The sequence below is a fragment of the Chiloscyllium plagiosum genome, unplaced genomic scaffold (assembly GCF_037043375.1).
Source record: "Chiloscyllium plagiosum isolate Xiang-an unplaced genomic scaffold, Cpla_swu_hap1 HiC_scaffold_4, whole genome shotgun sequence".
NCBI lineage: Eukaryota > Metazoa > Chordata > Chondrichthyes > Orectolobiformes > Hemiscylliidae > Chiloscyllium > Chiloscyllium plagiosum.
In genome coordinates this window covers 39,693,350-39,711,738 of record NW_028270142.1, presented here as the reverse complement: position 1 = coordinate 39,711,738, position 18,389 = coordinate 39,693,350, and the positions used below count along the sequence as shown (strand labels likewise).

At 38.2% G+C, this 18,389-nt stretch overlaps 1 protein-coding gene across 2 annotated transcripts in view; it reads left to right on the top strand.

Annotated features, from left to right (window-relative positions):
- The window catches only part of dpy19l1l (dpy-19-like 1, like (H. sapiens)), an 80,702-nt gene that overhangs the window by 53,462 nt on the left and 8,851 nt on the right, over positions 1 to 18,389 (top strand). For both annotated transcript variants that reach the window (XM_087986181.1, XM_087986180.1), the window contains 3 exons: positions 8,566 to 8,621; positions 16,136 to 16,160; positions 17,649 to 17,768. In XM_087986181.1, coding sequence (XP_087842307.1) covers positions 8,566 to 8,621; positions 16,136 to 16,160; positions 17,649 to 17,768 — 201 coding nt within the window. The remainder of the gene's footprint in view (positions 1 to 8,565; positions 8,622 to 16,135; positions 16,161 to 17,648; positions 17,769 to 18,389) is intronic.

Genomic DNA, 18,389 nt, shown 5'->3' with positions numbered 1-18,389 from the left:
AAACAAAATGTTAGAAGTACTTAGCAGATCAGACCGTTGTTTCACAATGCCTGCAGCATTCCTGTTCTTCTTTTATTTACATCATAGCTCATTAGTACTTACGATTGTTAACCCAGATCCATTCAAGTGATAATTGAATAGATTTATGGAATGCTCAACATGTTATAATGCAACACATGAGAGTGAGAAACCATGTAAAAGGACTTTAAATGAATGATTTTGACAAAGGCACAAGAGGAATTTTATTGGAGTTTGCTGATGGCACGGTCTTAGACTGATGGTTAATAGTGCTCTAAATTGCAAAGATGAGGCTGGTTCAGTGGAATTGGCAGTTGCAGAGAAATTTTAAAAAAAAAACTACTTTTAGGACAAAATGTGCATCCTAAATGTTTAAGGCATAAAGATAAAGTGCAGAAAAAAATGAGAGGTTGGAGTAGGAGTATAGGTTTTGGAAAAATAATTACAAGAATGTGAGGTTTCATCCATTGTTTCAATTCAGGATTATGAATTTGTACCAGACATCAGTTATACTATAGTTGGCACATGATGTGGAATCAGCATATAGACAGGTTATTAGAATCTCAAAACAATTCATTACTACTGCAGCAGGAAAAATAGTATGAATAAAGATATTTTTAAAGATTGGATCACCTCTTGTTTGAACAGAAACCGGTTACAGAAAATCTGAGATGTTAAAACTCTGGGCAAATAGTGAATGGTTGATTCCATAGATAATGCCACTAACTGAGCACTGTCTGACAGCAATAACTAGAGGAATGTAAGGAAGAATTAGAATAATTTTTTGGTACGCTGACCGTTTAGAAGAATGGCACTCTGCAGCATCTTACTCCACCTCAATATATAAAGGACTCCTGAATTGCTATTCCCTTTGTACGTACCACATAACTAATGCATCACTCCATCAGTTCTGACCCACAGTTGTGCAGCACTTCCTCCCTGGGGTGTGCCTCACTGCCCCTTCAGTATTTACTTGCGAAACGTCAATCTTGATTATGGTTTCTGGAGTGGGAACGACCCTTCTGGCACCCTGGATTAGAAACTGTTATCTTTACTTTTGAGAGTAGAATATTTCCTGGGAAAACCTGTTGAGGCAGAGACTATTATATCACTTAAAATGATTTAGAATTGTGCTTGAAACTATTTAGAAAATACAGGGAGGAAACCAAGGAGGTGGAAGTGGAAACAGCTATACTTGAGTATCTACCATCAATGGTTAGGATTGAGATAGGATGAGTATACTTTTGCCCATGGCCAATCGTATGCTTTCTCAGTACTGGATTTCAACCAAAAGGAGTCATCGATCAGGTGTCTTTTGAATGTTATTGATTTATTATAAAATGAGATGCAGAATTGGTTAACATCCTTTTGATCCTTGCTGATGATGCTAATTGACAAGTCTGATCCCAAAATGAAATCTAGCTTGATGGATTTTTAAAAGAATTTTATTTAATATTGTGGTCAATCATTGAAATATAGTCATGCATGGCTGCAGAGTTTCTTTCGCAATGAACTGAAGTTTATTACATAGAGGTTGAACACAATGTACAACCAGGCTATCTAAATATAGAACACAGATTGTGAAACGGCCAAATCCAAATTTTCAACCTACTATTCAATACCATATTTCCACAGAAATTCACATCTAGAGAAATTACCTCTATAGCTATTCGTTAAGTTTTACTGCTTTTGATTCTCCTGCTTTTTGACTCTCCTGCTTTTGACTCTAGTCAGTTCCACTTTGAACTGTCCTAAAATCTTTCAATCTTTAGATTTTCTGAACTAAAATCAATCTTTGATTATTTGACTATAAGCCAGCAAAATACAAACTGCTTTTCATTAACATGCCAGGGGTTTGTAGTCATCTACTCTGACGTATACTGTATTAAGTCACTGTTCCAGAACTGACCTATTTAGTTTTTCCTTAAATTCCCTTCTCAAAGTAGCCATCACCCATATGCTGTTATTTTCAAATTCAAACTCAAAATTAGATTTATATATTTCTGAATCTTGCAACACAATGCAGTTTGTAACAGGAAAAATTAATATTTACTACTCTAATTTAAGCACCGAAGTACACCCATTCACTTCTGGAGAAAAGGGAAGGAAACAGAGTAAGGTGTGGAATATTTAGTGACCTGTAATTCTGAATCTCATACATAGGTAGCACAGGCACTGAGATTTTTGCTCAGGAAACAAAGTGAGAATTCTTCCATGTGCTCTTTGTGAGGACAGTTTTGGTTTCACAACAAGCAGCCGAGCTAAACTGGGCAATTTCTTTTCCCCTCTTGTTTCAGCAAGCTTCTGTTCAACTACAGATAGCAAAACTATCTACAAACCTGTGACACAATAGCCACAAACCCAGTCATAAAAACACTCTGGTGTTTTCCCTCCAGTAAGTTCAAGTAACTAAGACCAGCAATCTTCTGGTACAGTCATTTCCAAGAAATGTCTTTGCTAAAATCAAGTTCCAGGATCTTTTCATTGCATGTGTTTTTTTTAAAAAGAGGTAATGCATAATCCTTCTTTCTTCAAGTCCACAAACTTTATTAAGTATAAAGTCATTGTAAGATCTCCGTACTTGAAATAATGAAACAATATAGTTGAGAATAAAATAAATAAATAAAATAAACACCCATTTGCTCTTTTTCCTTGTAATCTATCCAGTTATGTCAGCTACTTTCTTTGTTCCTGAATAATTCCAACAGTTAAATTTTTAACAAGGCATCAGCAACTACATTATTTTTGCCTGCATTGTGAACAACCTTGAACTGATAGGTTTGTAGCACTAAATTCCACCAAAAATGTCAGTCATTTTAACTTTGAATTTTTCCAAAGGATAGGTTAAAGAATTTTAGTTAATATAAATCTGTATCCTTGTAACCATGGGGTACAACTAATTCAAGATGTTTAAGATCCAATAGAAATCCCAAGACTTTCCCAATGTGAAGTGTTATCTTTTTTGAGTTGATATAGTTTGTAACACAAATGGATTTACTGTTAGTATCCCATCTGATGTCATTACTGGTAAAGTCACATCCCAGACTGAAATCTGACTTTTTTTATTTAATGAGGTGATCTTACACTTAAGCATGCAATGTTGCAAATTTGATTTTATCTATAAAACAAGTTTATTATGTGAAATAAAGGGATAAAAATAAATAAACTGAGTTATTTGCATATAACACAATTTGAAAGATTCAGAGACACTAAGAATTTAATCCCATCTATCCTGACATACTTTACAGTACTTAAACACCAGTTCTCTATCATATTCCCAGATTTAATTTTTATCTTCACTTCATGGTCTGGAAAGTTTGATAGGCTTTCACTTTCTCAATTTTGAGTAACCTCATCAAGGTTCTAACCAAACATTTCTGGTCTCGAACTTTCAATCTAAAATCAATACACTAATGAAAGTTATTTCTTAAAAGTTCTAAGGTATCTCATTTCTTCAGGAGAATCTGTTTCACATATCCAAACTCTGTAATACACTACATCAAAGTATATATCAATCACATTCACAGCACATCTACCATGAAGTCACTAACACTGATCATACCTTAAAGACTTTACTGAAATTATTAGTAGCCAATACCAATTCATTGATCAAGCTAGCTTTCAGTTTCTCAAACATTTCTTCATATTTGCACTGCCTTTCTTTTAGAGTGCATAAGACCATAAGATGTAGAAGGAAATGTAGGCCACTTAGCCAATCAAGTCTGTTCCACCATTCAAAGAAATAATAGCTGATCTGATAATCCTCCATTCTACTTTGCCTTTTCCCCCATAACTCTTGATTCTGTTGGTGATTTAAAAATCTGTCTGTCTCAACTTTGTGCTTCATGATCGAGTCTCAACAGCCCACTATGGTAAAGAATTCCACAGATTCACTACCTTCTGAGAGAAGAAATTCTCCTCTCTGTTTTAAGTATGCAACCCTTTATTCCGAGATTGTGGAAGAGGGCATAATCTTTCTACAGCTATCCAGTCAAGTCACCTAAGAATCCTGCATACCTCTTGTTCTTCTATATTCCAATAAATATTGGCCAAATCTACTCAATCTGTCCTTTTAAAATAGTCCTTCAAAGCTGGTATCAGCCTAGTGAACATTCTCTGGATTGCCTCCAATGCCAATATGTCACCCCTTACATAAACTGCCCGGATGTAACCCATCAGACCTAGAGGACTTTTGGCCTTTAGCCCCATTAGCTTCCATAGTACTTTTTTCCTCTGGTGACATTTGTTTCCTCCCTTTGTCCCTTGTTTGTTTAATGTTTTTGGAATGCTAATAAGTGACTTCTAAAGTGAAGACTGTCGCAAAGTATTTTTTCATCACCTCTGTTGTTTGCTGGTTCCCCATTATTACTACTTTAGATTCATTCTCTATTAATTTGGCCTGTCTCTTCCCTTTTATATATTTAAAGGAACTCTTACTGTCCATTTTCATATTACTTGCTAGTTTATTTGTATAATTTTGAAGAAGTAACAAAATGGATTGATGAGAGCAGAGCGGTGGACGTAATCTATATGCACCTCAGAAAGGTGTTCGACAAGGTTACTTGTGGTAGATTGGTTAGCAAGGTTAGATATTATGAAATACAGGGAGAATTAGCCATTTGGATACAGAACTGGTTCAAAGGTAGAAGACAGAGGGTGGTGGTGGAGGGTTGCTTATCAGACTAGAGGCCTGTGACCAGTGGCGTGCCACAACGATCGGTGCTGGGTCCACTGCTTTTTGTCATTTATATAAATGACTGTGAACAGAGGAGGTATAGTTGTTAAGTTTGCAGACAACACCAATTTTGGTGGTGTAATGGACTGCAAAGATGGTTTCTTCAGAGTATAATGGGATCTTGATCAGATGGGCCACTGGGCTAAGGAGTGGCAGCTGGAGTTTAATTTAGATAAATGGGAAGTGTTGCATTTTGGAAAAGCTAGTCAGAGCAGGACTTATACACTTAATGATAAGCACGTATGGAGTGTTGCTGAACCAAGGGACACTGAGTACAGGTTCGTAGTTCCTTGAATTTGGAGTCGCAGGTAGATAAGATAGTGAAGAAGGCGTTTGGTATGCTTTCTTTTATTGGTCAGAGCATTGATCATAGGGCTTGGAGGTCATGTTATGGCTGTACAGGAAATTGGTTAGGCCACTGTTGGGATATTGCGTGCAGTTCTGGTCTCCTTCCTTTCAGATGGATGTTGTGAAACTTGAAAGGATTCAAAAAAGATTTACAAGGTAGTTGCCAGAATTAAAGGATTTGAGCTATAGGGAGAGGCTGAATAGGCGAGAGCTGTTTTCCCTGGAGCGTCGGAAGCTGAGGGGTGACCTTATAGAGGTTTGTTGAATCATGAGGGGCATGGATAAGATAAATAGACAAAGTCTTTTCCCTGGGGTGGGGGGAATCCAGAAGCAGAGGGGCATAGGTTTAGGATGAGGGGAAAAATTTAAAAGGGACCTTGCGGGCAACCTTTTCATGCAGAGGGTGATGCGTGTATGGAATGAGCTGCTAGAGGAAGTGGTGGAGACTAGTACAATTGCAACATTTAAAAGGCATCTGGATGGGTATATGAATAGGAATAATTTAGAATGATATGGGCCAAGCACTGGCGAATGGGACTAGATTAGGTTAGGATATCTGGTCGGCATGGACAAGTTTGACTGAAGGGTCAGTTTGTATTCTCCCCCCCCCCCCCCCCCCATGACTTTATAACACTGACTGACTTACTTTTGCCATGCATTGTTGGTTTTTAAAATTCCCCATCCTTTTTCTTAGCAGTTATCTTTGCCATGTTGTCTGTTTTTTATGTCAGATACCATTCTTAATTTCTGGTTAACCATAGTTCATTTATTCTCTTCTGAGAAATCTCCTTTCTGAGTAGGATAGATCTTCGTTGTTAGTCATGAAGTATTTTTGTGAATGTCTGCCATTATTCAAGAACTGTCTTTCCCGCTCAAGCCAGTTTTTACTGAGTCCTGCTTCTCGTTCTCAATCTGAATGCTTATGGTCGCTGTTTCCTAGGGGATCTTTTAGTTTGAGATCATTTATTAAACCTACCTTATTTCACCTTATTACCAGATCCAAAACAGCCTGATACTTTTTTAGATTCACAACATATCATTGCAGGAAGCTGTCCTGAATATACTCTATGTATCCTTCCTTGTGGCTACTTCTGCCAATTTAATAATCACATAGATTGGAATAAATAAAGTCACATTTTGATTAACGTGTTATGTTTTTCCAAATGCCTTCGTTATCTCCTGACTTATTCTGTGTCTCGTACAGTTTAATTACTGTTGGGCTGTTAACTAGTCCCACAAGTGACTCCAGTCCTCTTTGTTATTTCTTACCTCCACTAATTTAGGTTCTCCACCTTCCAATCCAACATCATTTATTGCTAAGGTAGTTAATTTACTTTTCTACCAACAAAACCGCCTCACCATTCTTTTGTCCCTTTCTGCTTGTCCTTTCAAAAATTCATGTATGCCTGAGTATTTAATTCCTAGATTTCATCTCGTTACAACCATCTCTAATGTAGCTGTCTCTCCATTAACCTCTGTTTATGCTATTGACTAATATATATTTTATTCCAAGTACTGTGTGCATTTATATAAAGCGCCAACTTTAACTATTTTTCCCCTTTTGACAGTATTTGCTGCTTGTTTTCTATGTTTGTAGAATGCTTTCCTGTCCCACTATGGATATCATTAACCCCCAACACCCCCCAAACCAAACCAAAGGTAGATAATTTGGTCCCCCATACAATAAGATCGTGGTTGATCTGTTTGTGTTTCGAATTCCATATTCTCATTTACCCCCAATTACCTTTGGTTTTTGTTAGGCAAGGGAATTAATCTACCCCTGTGAGAACAAATATGTAGTGACCCTGCCTCTAAGGCAGAGTGTTCCAAGATCGCACAGCTCAGAGAATTGTCTACTAGTCTCTTCTTTATGAAAGGTTCACCCCTAATTTTCAAACAGTACCCCAATTTTGGACTCCCCACAAGATGAAACATCTTTTCATATCCATCCTGTAAAGACCATGCAGGATTTTATGTCCTTCAATCAAGCATTCCCTCACTTCTGTACTCCAGTGGAAACAACCACAATTTGTCCATACTTTCTTCATGAGCCAGCCCACTTGTACCAGGTGTCAATCCAGTAATTCACCTCTGAGTCACTCCAATACATTTAAATTATCCCTTAAATAACAGAGACAAAAACTTTGAACTGTATTCGAGAAGTGGTCTTACCAGTGCATTATGTAACACATCCCTAACGTTCTTCCTTTTTATGTACAGTTCCTCACCTAATACACGATAACATTCTACTCATCTCAAGTACTTGCTAACCCTACATACTAATTGTGATTCACCCACTAGATCGCGTGCACCTTTGAATTCTGAAATCATGCTCCATTATGTTATTTTTATTCAAACCAGCCATCAAACCCAGTCATAAAAGCAGTTGGGTGTTTTCCCTGAACTTCAAGCAACTAAGACCAGAGAATATCTAGAATCATATAGTAATTCTTGTTTTTTTAAAAAAAAGGTTTGTGCCTTTTCATCAATATTGTTACAACAAAGCAATTTAAATATCTGCAATCCTTCAAACTCAAGTCTACAAAAAATTAAGTATGAAGCCATCATAACAATACAGTCACAATGAGCTGAATGTACTGATTTTAGGCTACAATTCTGTGCATTTGTAAATAATTATTTGCTCAATAACTTATTTGCATTCTGTTTCATTTAAACTTGCTTTATATTTTTATCAGTGCATGATGCCTTGGTCAATTTAATTGTTGAAATAAACAGGGACTACATTGAGCAGAAATTTCATTGTAGTTCCAGGATTTTAATGATATAAAGTTAGTGGTGGACTCATGAGGACTGGTACTGTGGGTCATAAGCTACTGAGGGGTGGTGGTTTGATTTGCTCCACACACGACTCAGAGCATAAGAAATGGCAGGATTGAGGTAGAAGATTCCTAGGACAGGAGTTTTCCTGATCAGTTCCCTGCTCAGCCTGAGGAATCTCATTTAGCCTGGTGTTAGTGAATACCCCATCAGTGTACCGGAGAGGAATGCATCTTGAAGTCCTGAGGTTGGAGTTCTGGCTCCAGCTCTTGGAAGGCAAAATGCTGTTTTTTTTAGTATCAATTTGTGACCCCTTGACAATGGGGCTGTTAAAGACATCTTAGGAGTGGAAATTGAACAGCATGTTAAGTTTGGGCTCAGTGGCAGGGGTTTTGGTTGAGTATAACTTGACACTTACACTGAAAGCCTTCTCTTTCCTGGGTAATGTTTAGCTCCTGGATACAGTAATTTGTGTGCAGCTGTGTCAGTTCAATAGCCTTCAGTGCAAGTCTTGCCCCTTCTATCAATTATTAACATTTAACAAACAAATATGAACTGTTAATTGGTAAACTCTTGTTGAGCTGTCTATGATGTTTTCAATGTTAAACTTTCTTTAATGTGCTTTAGAACTTCAAAATCTTTCTTGACCTTCTGAAAATAGTAATTGTTTCCTTTTTTATTTGTAGACTTTGAAGGAACTGCTCTGTTTGTTAAAAGGAAAAATTCCAGAAGGCTTCGATGAGTAAGTGTTCAGAATATGGCAATGTGAGTTATGGGATTTGAAGTAGAGTAAATTGAGCTTTTATGACCGTTTTAAAATTGCTAAGTGAAAGCGTGCAAACCAGAAAGTGTAATCCTACAAACTTCCGATTGGCATTTGGATATAACAGGGTCAAAACGTTATTTTTCTAAGAGTCATCAGCGTGAGTGACTAAGCAGGCATCGCGTTACACCCTTCACCTCTGCTTCTGGTCTGTTGCAATATCAAACTAAGGTTAAGCTATATTGTTATTTAATCAAATGCTGTGCCACCAAAATTGGTGCATCATGGGAATTGGGCCATAAGGCCACATTTCAGGTATTTTGTCTTCAATTTTTAAACTATAAAATGTTGGAAATAATTAGCCAGTCAGCTGGAATGTGTGGTGAAAAGATTGATGTTTTGAGCTGGCAACCTTTCATGGAAGTTTGAAAGGTCATACAGTTTATAAGCAAGTACAGAGACAGCATAAAAATAGATAGGAGGAAAGAATATAAGAAATAGTCAGAGTTAGGGAAAGTAGGAGAGATTAAATAAGAAAGAGAATAATAATACAAGGTATAATGTAAAATACAAGGTCAAGTAAAGACAGAAGAGAAGGGTCCAGAAGTAGATGGTACATTTGTTCTCAGTTTGAGGTTCGCTAACATCCTAAATGCCCTAGAGAAGGTGCTGATGAGTTGTTTCCTTGAACTGCAGGAGTCTATTGTGTGTAAGAATTTCCATTGTGCTGTTGGGAAGAGAGTTCCAGGAAATTAATCCAGCACTGAGGAACAGCCTTATGTTTCCTTGTCAAGATGGTGCATGACTTGGAGGAGAGCTTGCAAGTGGTGGTGTTGCCTGTTCCTTCTGCCCTTAGCTTTCTAGGTGGTAGAGTTCACAGATTTATAAGATGCTGCCAAAGGAGGAGCCTTGGTTGGTTCCTGCTGAGCTTCCTATAGATGGTGGTTAGGTTTAGCCTAATGCTATCCCTAATACATATTGCTGCCACATTGCATGGGTAGTGAATGAGATGTCAGGCAAGCAGGTTGCTTTGACCTGGATAGCTTCAAACCTCTTGTGTGTTGGAGCTGCAGTATTTGATAATTCTCCTAACTTGGACCTTGTAGATGTTGACAAGGCACTGGGAGGTCAGGAGTTGAGTAATTTGCCCCAAAGTTCCTGGTCTCTGATCTGCTCTTGTAGCCATAGAATTTACACGGCTGGTCCAGATTCTAGTCGATGGTGATTTACAGAATGTTGCTATTGGGGATTCAGCGATGGTAATGGCATGGGAGATGATCATTATCCAATGTATGTGTGGAGTTAATATTACTTGTCACTTATCTGTCTATGCCTCTAAGTTTGTTTTTGTTTAGATCTTTCTACATAGGAAGACAAACTACTTCATTTTCTAGTAAATTGGGAAAGAATCTGAAAGCTACAAACAAACATCAGCAAATATCCTGACCTCTGAATTTTCCTCTAACATAAGTCATTGTTGAAGCAGCAGAAGAGGGTTAGACTGACACTACCCAAATCGAGCACCATTAAGCAACTAATGATTAAATGCAGCTTTATAGCATTATTCATGTCACCTTCCATTACCTGAAGATCAAAAGTAGACTGTTGAACTAGCACTAGAGTTGGAGTTTCACACCAGTTTGTGAACAAGACATGCCTTGGGAATTTATCATGTTGTTGGGTAGCTGCTGGTTTTCTCCTAACGTACTGGAACAGCTTGGTATTCAACTTTTCACTAAAAACAGGTATGCTTTCAGGGCCGAATACTTTTGTATTCCGAGAAACCAGCCATTTCCTAATCATGCTGAGTGAATCAAATATTGAGCCAGAGACTAAAGCAGACTTCGCATTTGGCACTTCTGGTTACAGATAGTTTCAAATACTTTCAGCCTTGTTTCTTCTTTATCCTGATGTCCTGGGCTTCCTACTCGTGTTAATTGAAACTTCTCCTCTCATTGTTTGGGTGTCGATTGTTTACAAGCAGTTGAGGGGTAAATCGGCTCCCCTCTTTTCAACCATCTTGGTTGGTTGCAACAAAAATTTACCTATCTTTTTTAAGCACACAGCAATATCACACTTCAATAAAAATGTAGTTAATAGGATTAATTAGAGCTGATTATGAGTGTTCCTTCAGTGTAAGGAAGAGCACTGTTATTGCTTGCTCATCCTGAGAAAAACATAACATTAAACACACACCATCATAGATCCAAGGGCACAAAAACAGAAATTGCTGGAAAAGCTCAGCAGGTCTGCCTGCAGCTGTGGAGAGAGATCAGAGTTAATACCTCTGGTCCAGAGACCCTCTGGACATTGTCAAAAATTGATTTCTGCTACATTGCTAATAATTATCCAAGTCGCGGCGAAGACTCTGATTCAGTATGCTGAATCCATCCACCAAACTGGCAGGAACTTTCCAGAGTCCCAATAGTCAGACTATTATGATGCTTAAGTTTCTGGAATTCTGGGAGAGATTGTCTCCAGGCAGTCAGGAATCCTTCACGACCCTAATGTGCAGTGATGTAATGCAAATTTCTTCCTGTCAGAGTTGGAAATGCAGGTCCCTTGAAACCGATCAGCTTCAGAAGCAGAGTTCTTTCCCCATCTAACTTCATTTTAGTTTAATCCTGTGCCTCCCTTTTGATGCCACCCCCCTCCCCTCCCCTCCCCAATATTTTGTTGTTGCGCTACACTGCACCTGATGGATAGAGCTTGTAACCTATTTGTTAGTGGATCATTACAAAAAGAGATCTGAGATCTTGATAGGTGGGCATTGCAGGGGCTGAGGTGCACTAACTTTACTGCCAACACTATTTTGATTTAATTCCTTCCCTCATACTGCTTTATTTAACTTTTCTTTTTTTCCTCACTGCCCCTAATGAACTGTGTTTGTAATTCAGTGATTGATGAATTTGGTAGTGGGAATTTTTATAGTTTAAACAGAGTTGAGTTTTTGATAGGTAGGCACCACTCCCACTCCAACACTCTCTTGATCTAATCCCCTCTGTTGTTTTCCTCCTTTTTTATTTTTATGTTGATTTTGGTTTTTGGTGTGTTACTTGTTAGTTGAATGATTTGTTATTTTGCTGATTGGTGTATTTATGCTTTTAAAGAAGCTGCATTTTCCGTAGTGGGTGTTGGCTTCTGGACAGGGAAAGGTGAGGATTGACATGTGTACTATTATAAGGATTCGCATAAAACTTTTTGTACAACTCTGAAGGCAGCAGAATAGGTTAAGAAACTTATCACCATGATGGAATGGCAGAGTAGACCTGATGGGCCAAATGGCCTTATTCTGCTCCCATATCGTATGGTCTTCACAGGACATGTCAGGAGTTCTATGATGATGCAGAGAATGGATGACTATGTTTCCTGACTCTTAAAGTTAAAGGTGGGGGGATGGGGGTCTAGTCACAGACAACCTATATGATGTTGGAATTACTTAACAATGTGGCTCATATCTCTTATAGATTCTTGAATCAAGGGAAAAATGAGAGGATTTGGAGTGACAGCAACAAATGAATCCCAAAAACCCAAGTTAATAGATGTTTCTGGTGTGACTCTAAATAAACCTATGTCAGGAATTGTCCAAGGGTAAAGAGTCAAGTAATTGAAGCAATTCATGAAACAAATGGTTCTGAGCACATGCAATCAGGATGAGCAGCAAGAAAATATTTTGATCATGGCCAATAGGGTCAGCTAGTAGGTATCATAGGGCACAACTGAATAAGTAACTAATTGCTGGATCTCATCAGTTTGTGGTGCTGATTGGCTGAACTGTTATTTGGAAACCATAGGGTTGCAACACTTCATAAACACCAGTGGTATCCAGAGTGATATGTCATTATTACTAAGTCTTTGAATGAAAAAAAAAGCAAAAATCCATTTAGACATGAAGAATGATGAAACATTTATATTTAGTAATACAGTAATCTCACAATTCATGGGATTGAGACATAATGGAATACAACAAAAAATCTGGTGCTTCTTACCAAGAGGTCCAAGATGTGTTATTGACAACTGCAGAAGAGAGTCTGGCTGCTAAGAAAACGATTATATGGAAAAAGCATGAACTCTTCACACAAAAAAAATGGCTGTTAAAGAATGTTGGGGTTTTGGATGGAGAATATGAGTCTCTTGTAGAACAAATGACATAGTGTATTACTTGTATTAAATATCGTAAGATAGTACCACATCAGGTTAAATGCGTTCATTTCGTTCAGAAATTTAATGAATTGGTAGACAAGATCTGAAGATATAGGAAAAAATATTTTGCAAATTATATTCTGTAGATATGGTGACCATTTTTGGCATTTCTATGGTAACAAACAGTAAGGACAGATAACCTGAAATGGGCAAAACCTTAGTAAAGTGGGGCAACAAAATCTTAATGGAAATAAATTTGCAAATGATGAATTTTGGGACATGATAGAGCTTAACTACTATAATAATGCATATTGTTGCAGAAAGTGCATTCAGCAATAGCTTGTGCAAAAGAAACCATTGATGAGATGTTTCACAAAGTACTGTCAGATGTTTGAGGGGTACAACCCGTCCAATTAGTATAACAGAAATTGCCTTCAATATTACATGACTTTCTGGCAGCAATTGAAGGAACAACTTCATTTTATTTTGCACCAATCTAAATGTGTTACTTGTTGAAAGGAAAGTGTTCATTAAAGCTGAAGTGTTAGAAAAAAAAATTAGAGCATTGAGATATCACACCAGATTGTCTGGGGGAGATTTCAGATCTGGTACATGATTTACTCTAAAAGAGAAGGGCATAGGAAATGGAAAGGATCAGTGTTATTGGACATGACAAGAAAACTGTCCAGTTTTTCATAATATGTGTAACATAGAAATTGGACTGTAAAGGTGCATTCTTCACAAGTAACTGAGATAAGTTATGAATTTTCAGACTCTGAACAGGGTTAAGGCGTTGATGATGATAAAGCATCAGGTACTTCATATCCCCATGATTTCTATTATTTAGAACCTAAGGGGCAAAAACTGCTAAAGTGATGCATACCAACACAGTTGCTGATTGTGGGGAACATGAAAAAAAATAATCTGGCAATCATATACCCAAAGTAGGTTTGCAGATAAGTTATCGACTTGCACGGTCCAGCAACTGGAAAATTGCTATGGTGCTGAAATGTACAGACGGGTTTGTGGAAAAATATGAAAAACTGGCTAAATTTCCAAAATGAGGGACAAGAATTGAGGGCTACTGACTGGCAGCAGGTGGTATGAGATTGGAGAACTAGTTCCAATATTGGTTCAGAGCGTATGTGTGGAAGGAAATGATCATCTCCAGTAGAGAGGATTTCTAGCTAACATCCTGAAAGGAATAGTCAAAAGAGCTGTCAATGTGAGAAAAGAGGCCACAGTTTAACAAGGTGACAGGTTAGCATGGTTACTGGAGAGCCTAACGATCTGGAAGTGTCTGTGATTACTGGTAGAATGGATGACGAAGGAGACTGAACCAAGAGCGTTATGGAACTGGAAAAGATTCCAATTATATTTGGAAGTTGACAGTTGAGATCAACCTGCATTGTCATGTAGATGGATTTGTACAGTAATGAGCGACCATACTGGGCCAGTAATGCCAAAATTAGGTTAGTAGCTGGAGGCTTTGAAGAATGTTGATTTGGGGCAAGAGAGATTTGGGTATACGCTTCTATGTTGGGAAGGAAATTTTGAAAATCATTTCAGTCAATTTTACCAATTTTCTTTTTTTGGAAGTGTAATTCAATATCAAAGCAACATTCCTTCAGGGTAACCTGCTCAAGAGGAAAATATCCTTAGATCCGAAAGGAAGCATCGGAAAAAGGGAGAATTTCTGGAAATTGCATATTTAGAGTTTAAATTACACTTCTCAGCTGTGGTATTTTTCAGTAACTCAGAAGTTGCATGACACCAGGTTAGAGTCCAACAGGTGTATTTAAAATTGCAAGCTTTCGGAGCACTGCTTCTTCAGGTGGAGGGAAGCACACTAGCACAGAATATATAGGCGGATGGATAATGGCAAGATAATTCCAGGTAATTAAAAATGTCAACAGGTAAGTATAAATAGTCTGAGTGGAGTGTCGACAGGCTGAATAACAAGTCTTTGAAGGTGATCACGAGTGCCAAATGGTGTGAGTAAAGTGTCAACTGCTGAATAGCAAATGAAGGGATGACCTATGAATTGATGAATTATGGCAGAGAGATAATTACAAATAATCAAAATAAGATGGTGCTAGAGACAAACTAAATGACTGGAATGACATGAATAGAGTTTCATGACAAGGGTCTAACCAAAGTAACAGGTAATCAAGACAATAGTGTCAAAACTGAATTGTAAGGAAGATTTTACAAACAGTAGTATGGTGGGGTTACATTCCTGAAGAAGGGCTTATGCCTGAAACATCGATTCTCCTGTTCCTTGGATGCTGCCTGACCTGGTGCGCTTTTCCAGCAACACGATTTCAGCTCTGATCTCCAGCATCTGCAGTCCTCACCTTTCTCCTCTGGGGTTACATGTAGCATGGCATGAACACAAGGTCACAGTTGGGGCTGTCGTCATGAGCATAGAATTTGGTTATCAGTTTCTGCTCAGCTATTCTGCGTTTTTGTGTATCTCTCAAGCTGCCTTGGGGGGCACTTATCCGAAAATCAGAGGCTGAATGTTCTTGACTGCTGGAGTGTTCCCTGATTGGGAGTGAACACTCTTGCCTGGCAATTGTTGCATGGTGTTTGTTTATCCATTGTCGTAGTGTCTGCATGGTCTCTCTGAGATACCATGTCTCGGGGTGTCCTTTCCTGCAGCGTATGAAGTAGACAACGTTGGCTGAGTTGCATGAGTATGTATGGTGTGGATAGTGTTCCCACATACAATGTAGTTTCCATGCAGATGAACTCTCATGTTTTGCAGACGTTGCTGTGCTCCTGAAGGCTGGGTAGTTCGCTATGAGCGCTTGTGTGTTTGAGGTTAGGTGGCAGTTTGAGAAAGAGCAGTGGACATGTATAGATGGTCTTGGTGAGATGTTCATCGTCATCAGTAACATGCTGAAAGCTGCAAAGCACGTGGTGTAGTTTCTCTGCTCTGGGGAAGTACTGAATGTAACGGTCATGTCATCACAGATGCTATGGCAGTGGATGAACGGACACTGCAACAATTCAGTCCAGGACCAGGATCATAGTTGTAAGGATGAAGAGTAAACCTTTTAAGACTGAAATGAGTAGAAATTTCTTATCATCCCAGAGAGTGGAGAGCCTATAGAGTTCACTACCATAAAGTATATTGAGTCCAAATCATTGTGATTTCAAGAAGCCAGGTAGCTGTTGCTTTTGTAGCTAAATGGATTAAGGTATAGGGGGAGGGTAGGATTAGGATATTGAGCTTAATGATTAGCCATGATCATATTGAATGGTAGAGCAGGCTCGAGGGGTTAAATGGCCCACTCCAATCTTCTGTTTCTATGTTTTAATTAAATTTATCTTTTTTTTTTTAGGAAGAAACATCCAACCCGAGGAGAGGTAAAACAGCTTAATGCACTTCGTGATCCAAATAATAGGAAGAAAACTGCGTTGATTGCATCCAAGATATGGTTGTCTAGTCATTGCATATAAAACATATAAAATACAAGCAGGAGTAGGCCTTTAGGCCCTTAAAGCCTGCTCTGCCATTCAGTATGATCACGGTTGATCATCCAATTCCCATATCCCAATTTGACTCCTTTAGCCCTCAGAATTAAGTTGTAACTATTTTACTGGCTAAAAACAATTTTGAGGTGAAATTTATTTTACTGATTCGGTTTTTTTTCCATAACTATAAGATGATGAACTCCATGCAAACCAATTTCTGCTGGAGCAATCACAGACCTCATTGACTATATTAGGCTTGCTCTCTTGTTAGCAATCACCTGATTGTTTTGTATGCAAATGGATATCCTTGGTTTCTACTTTGGTTGGTCTTATCAGCATTTCCTTCCTTCTGCATCAAAATCTGCTCTAGAGAAGAAAATAAATTGAAATTTTGACTTATTTTGACCACAATTTCTGACTTATTGGAGTGAACAAAATGAATAGACTTTTCCTTCTATTTATTGTTGGCCAGAATTTAAACACCACTATTGGATGTAACCATTCGGTTTGACTTTACCTTTGACATAAATCTTGATTTTTTTTTTTGGCCAGTAGGAACATTTTCTGTTTGATTTCCCTAATTCTGCAGCCAGCACTCAAGGGGCATTCAAAGGCTTAATTGTGAAATCCAGTCAATTCTTCATTGTTGTGTCCACTGGGAACAAGACCCAAAGTACTTTAATATACTGGCCCCATGAGCACTTCTCAGAAAAGGTTGTCAATCCCAGAAGGAATTAGCTGTTGTTAAAAACAAAGCAATATATGGGGTGGCATGGTAGCTCAAGTGGTTAACACTGTGTGGAGTTTGCACATTCTCCCTGTGTCTGTGTTGGTTTCCTCTGGATGCTCCTGTTTCCTCCCATGGTCCAAAGATGTGCAGGTTAGGTGGATTAGTCATGCTAAATTGCCCTGTAATTTGCAGGTTAGGGGGATTAGTCATGATGATATGGGGTTACAGGGATGGGATGGGGGGTGCTGGGTCTGGATGAGATGCTCTTTGGAGCATTTCAGACTCAATGGGCCAAATGGCTTCTTTCTACACTAAGACTTCTATAATTCTTGTATTGTCTTTTTGGAGAGAAGTAGAGAATGCAATTTACCATACAGACGTAGAAGATATTTGATTCCTTGCTGGAGTGGCAGGGTGCTGTTCTAATTTTATGATGGACAGTATGTTGTCCAAAATTAATGATCTGGACATCAGAAAAATTCTTCTGAATTCCTGCACCATATCGCTTTCAGTCTCCTGGAGTTTCAGGCCCTCCTCTTCGCGGTCAGTTGTATTAGAGAGCTTTGTGGGTAGTTGAAATTGACATGCCTGTTGTTGCTGGATTGAAAGTTTATAATTTCAATGTTGAATTTGTGTTTCTGTCTCCACAGCTGGTCTATCATGTTTTGCAATTGGTTGCTTTTGTAGTGTTGGCAATTCTCATCATGAGACTGAAACTTTTCCTTACTCCTCATATGTGTATCATGGCTTCTCTAATTTGCTCCAGACAGGTAAGATGAAGCTTCATTGATAGAACTTAACACTGTTACTTCTATGCCCTCTGGTGCTGATGCAGTATTCAACCAGTGTGCAGTACAGCCCTCTGATGGTGTTTAAAAAGAAAATTAATACGTGGTGTTTAATTTAATAACATAGAACTTAATCTGATAGGTTTTATATGGTATGTACATGGAAATGCACAGTATAGGGAAAGTGTGGGATGTGGCACTAAAGGAAAAGTGTAACTGAAATGTTGTAAGAAGGGCCAAATATCTTCCTGCTTATTGAGTTAGATTTATATAATTCTGGTTTTGATATGTAGATTAAAATTTTAAACATCAAAGTGAAAACTATGATATTTGTCATAAACTGAGATAACCCTTATTTATGATATCATCTTGGATGTATGTTATTGTCAAGTACTGCCCACTAAATCAGCACTACATGTCCAACATTATGTGCAGTTGAAAATGGGGATATTACAATTATTGCTGTCCAATGTAACTTGCTTGGTGTACCTTCTAAAAGTTGAGACTCAACACAAAACTACTTGGTGTAAGTGCAAAGCGAAGAATTTGAATTGGGCGCCAGGTTTTGTAACTGCTCTGAAGGAAAGTGGATCTGGCAGTATC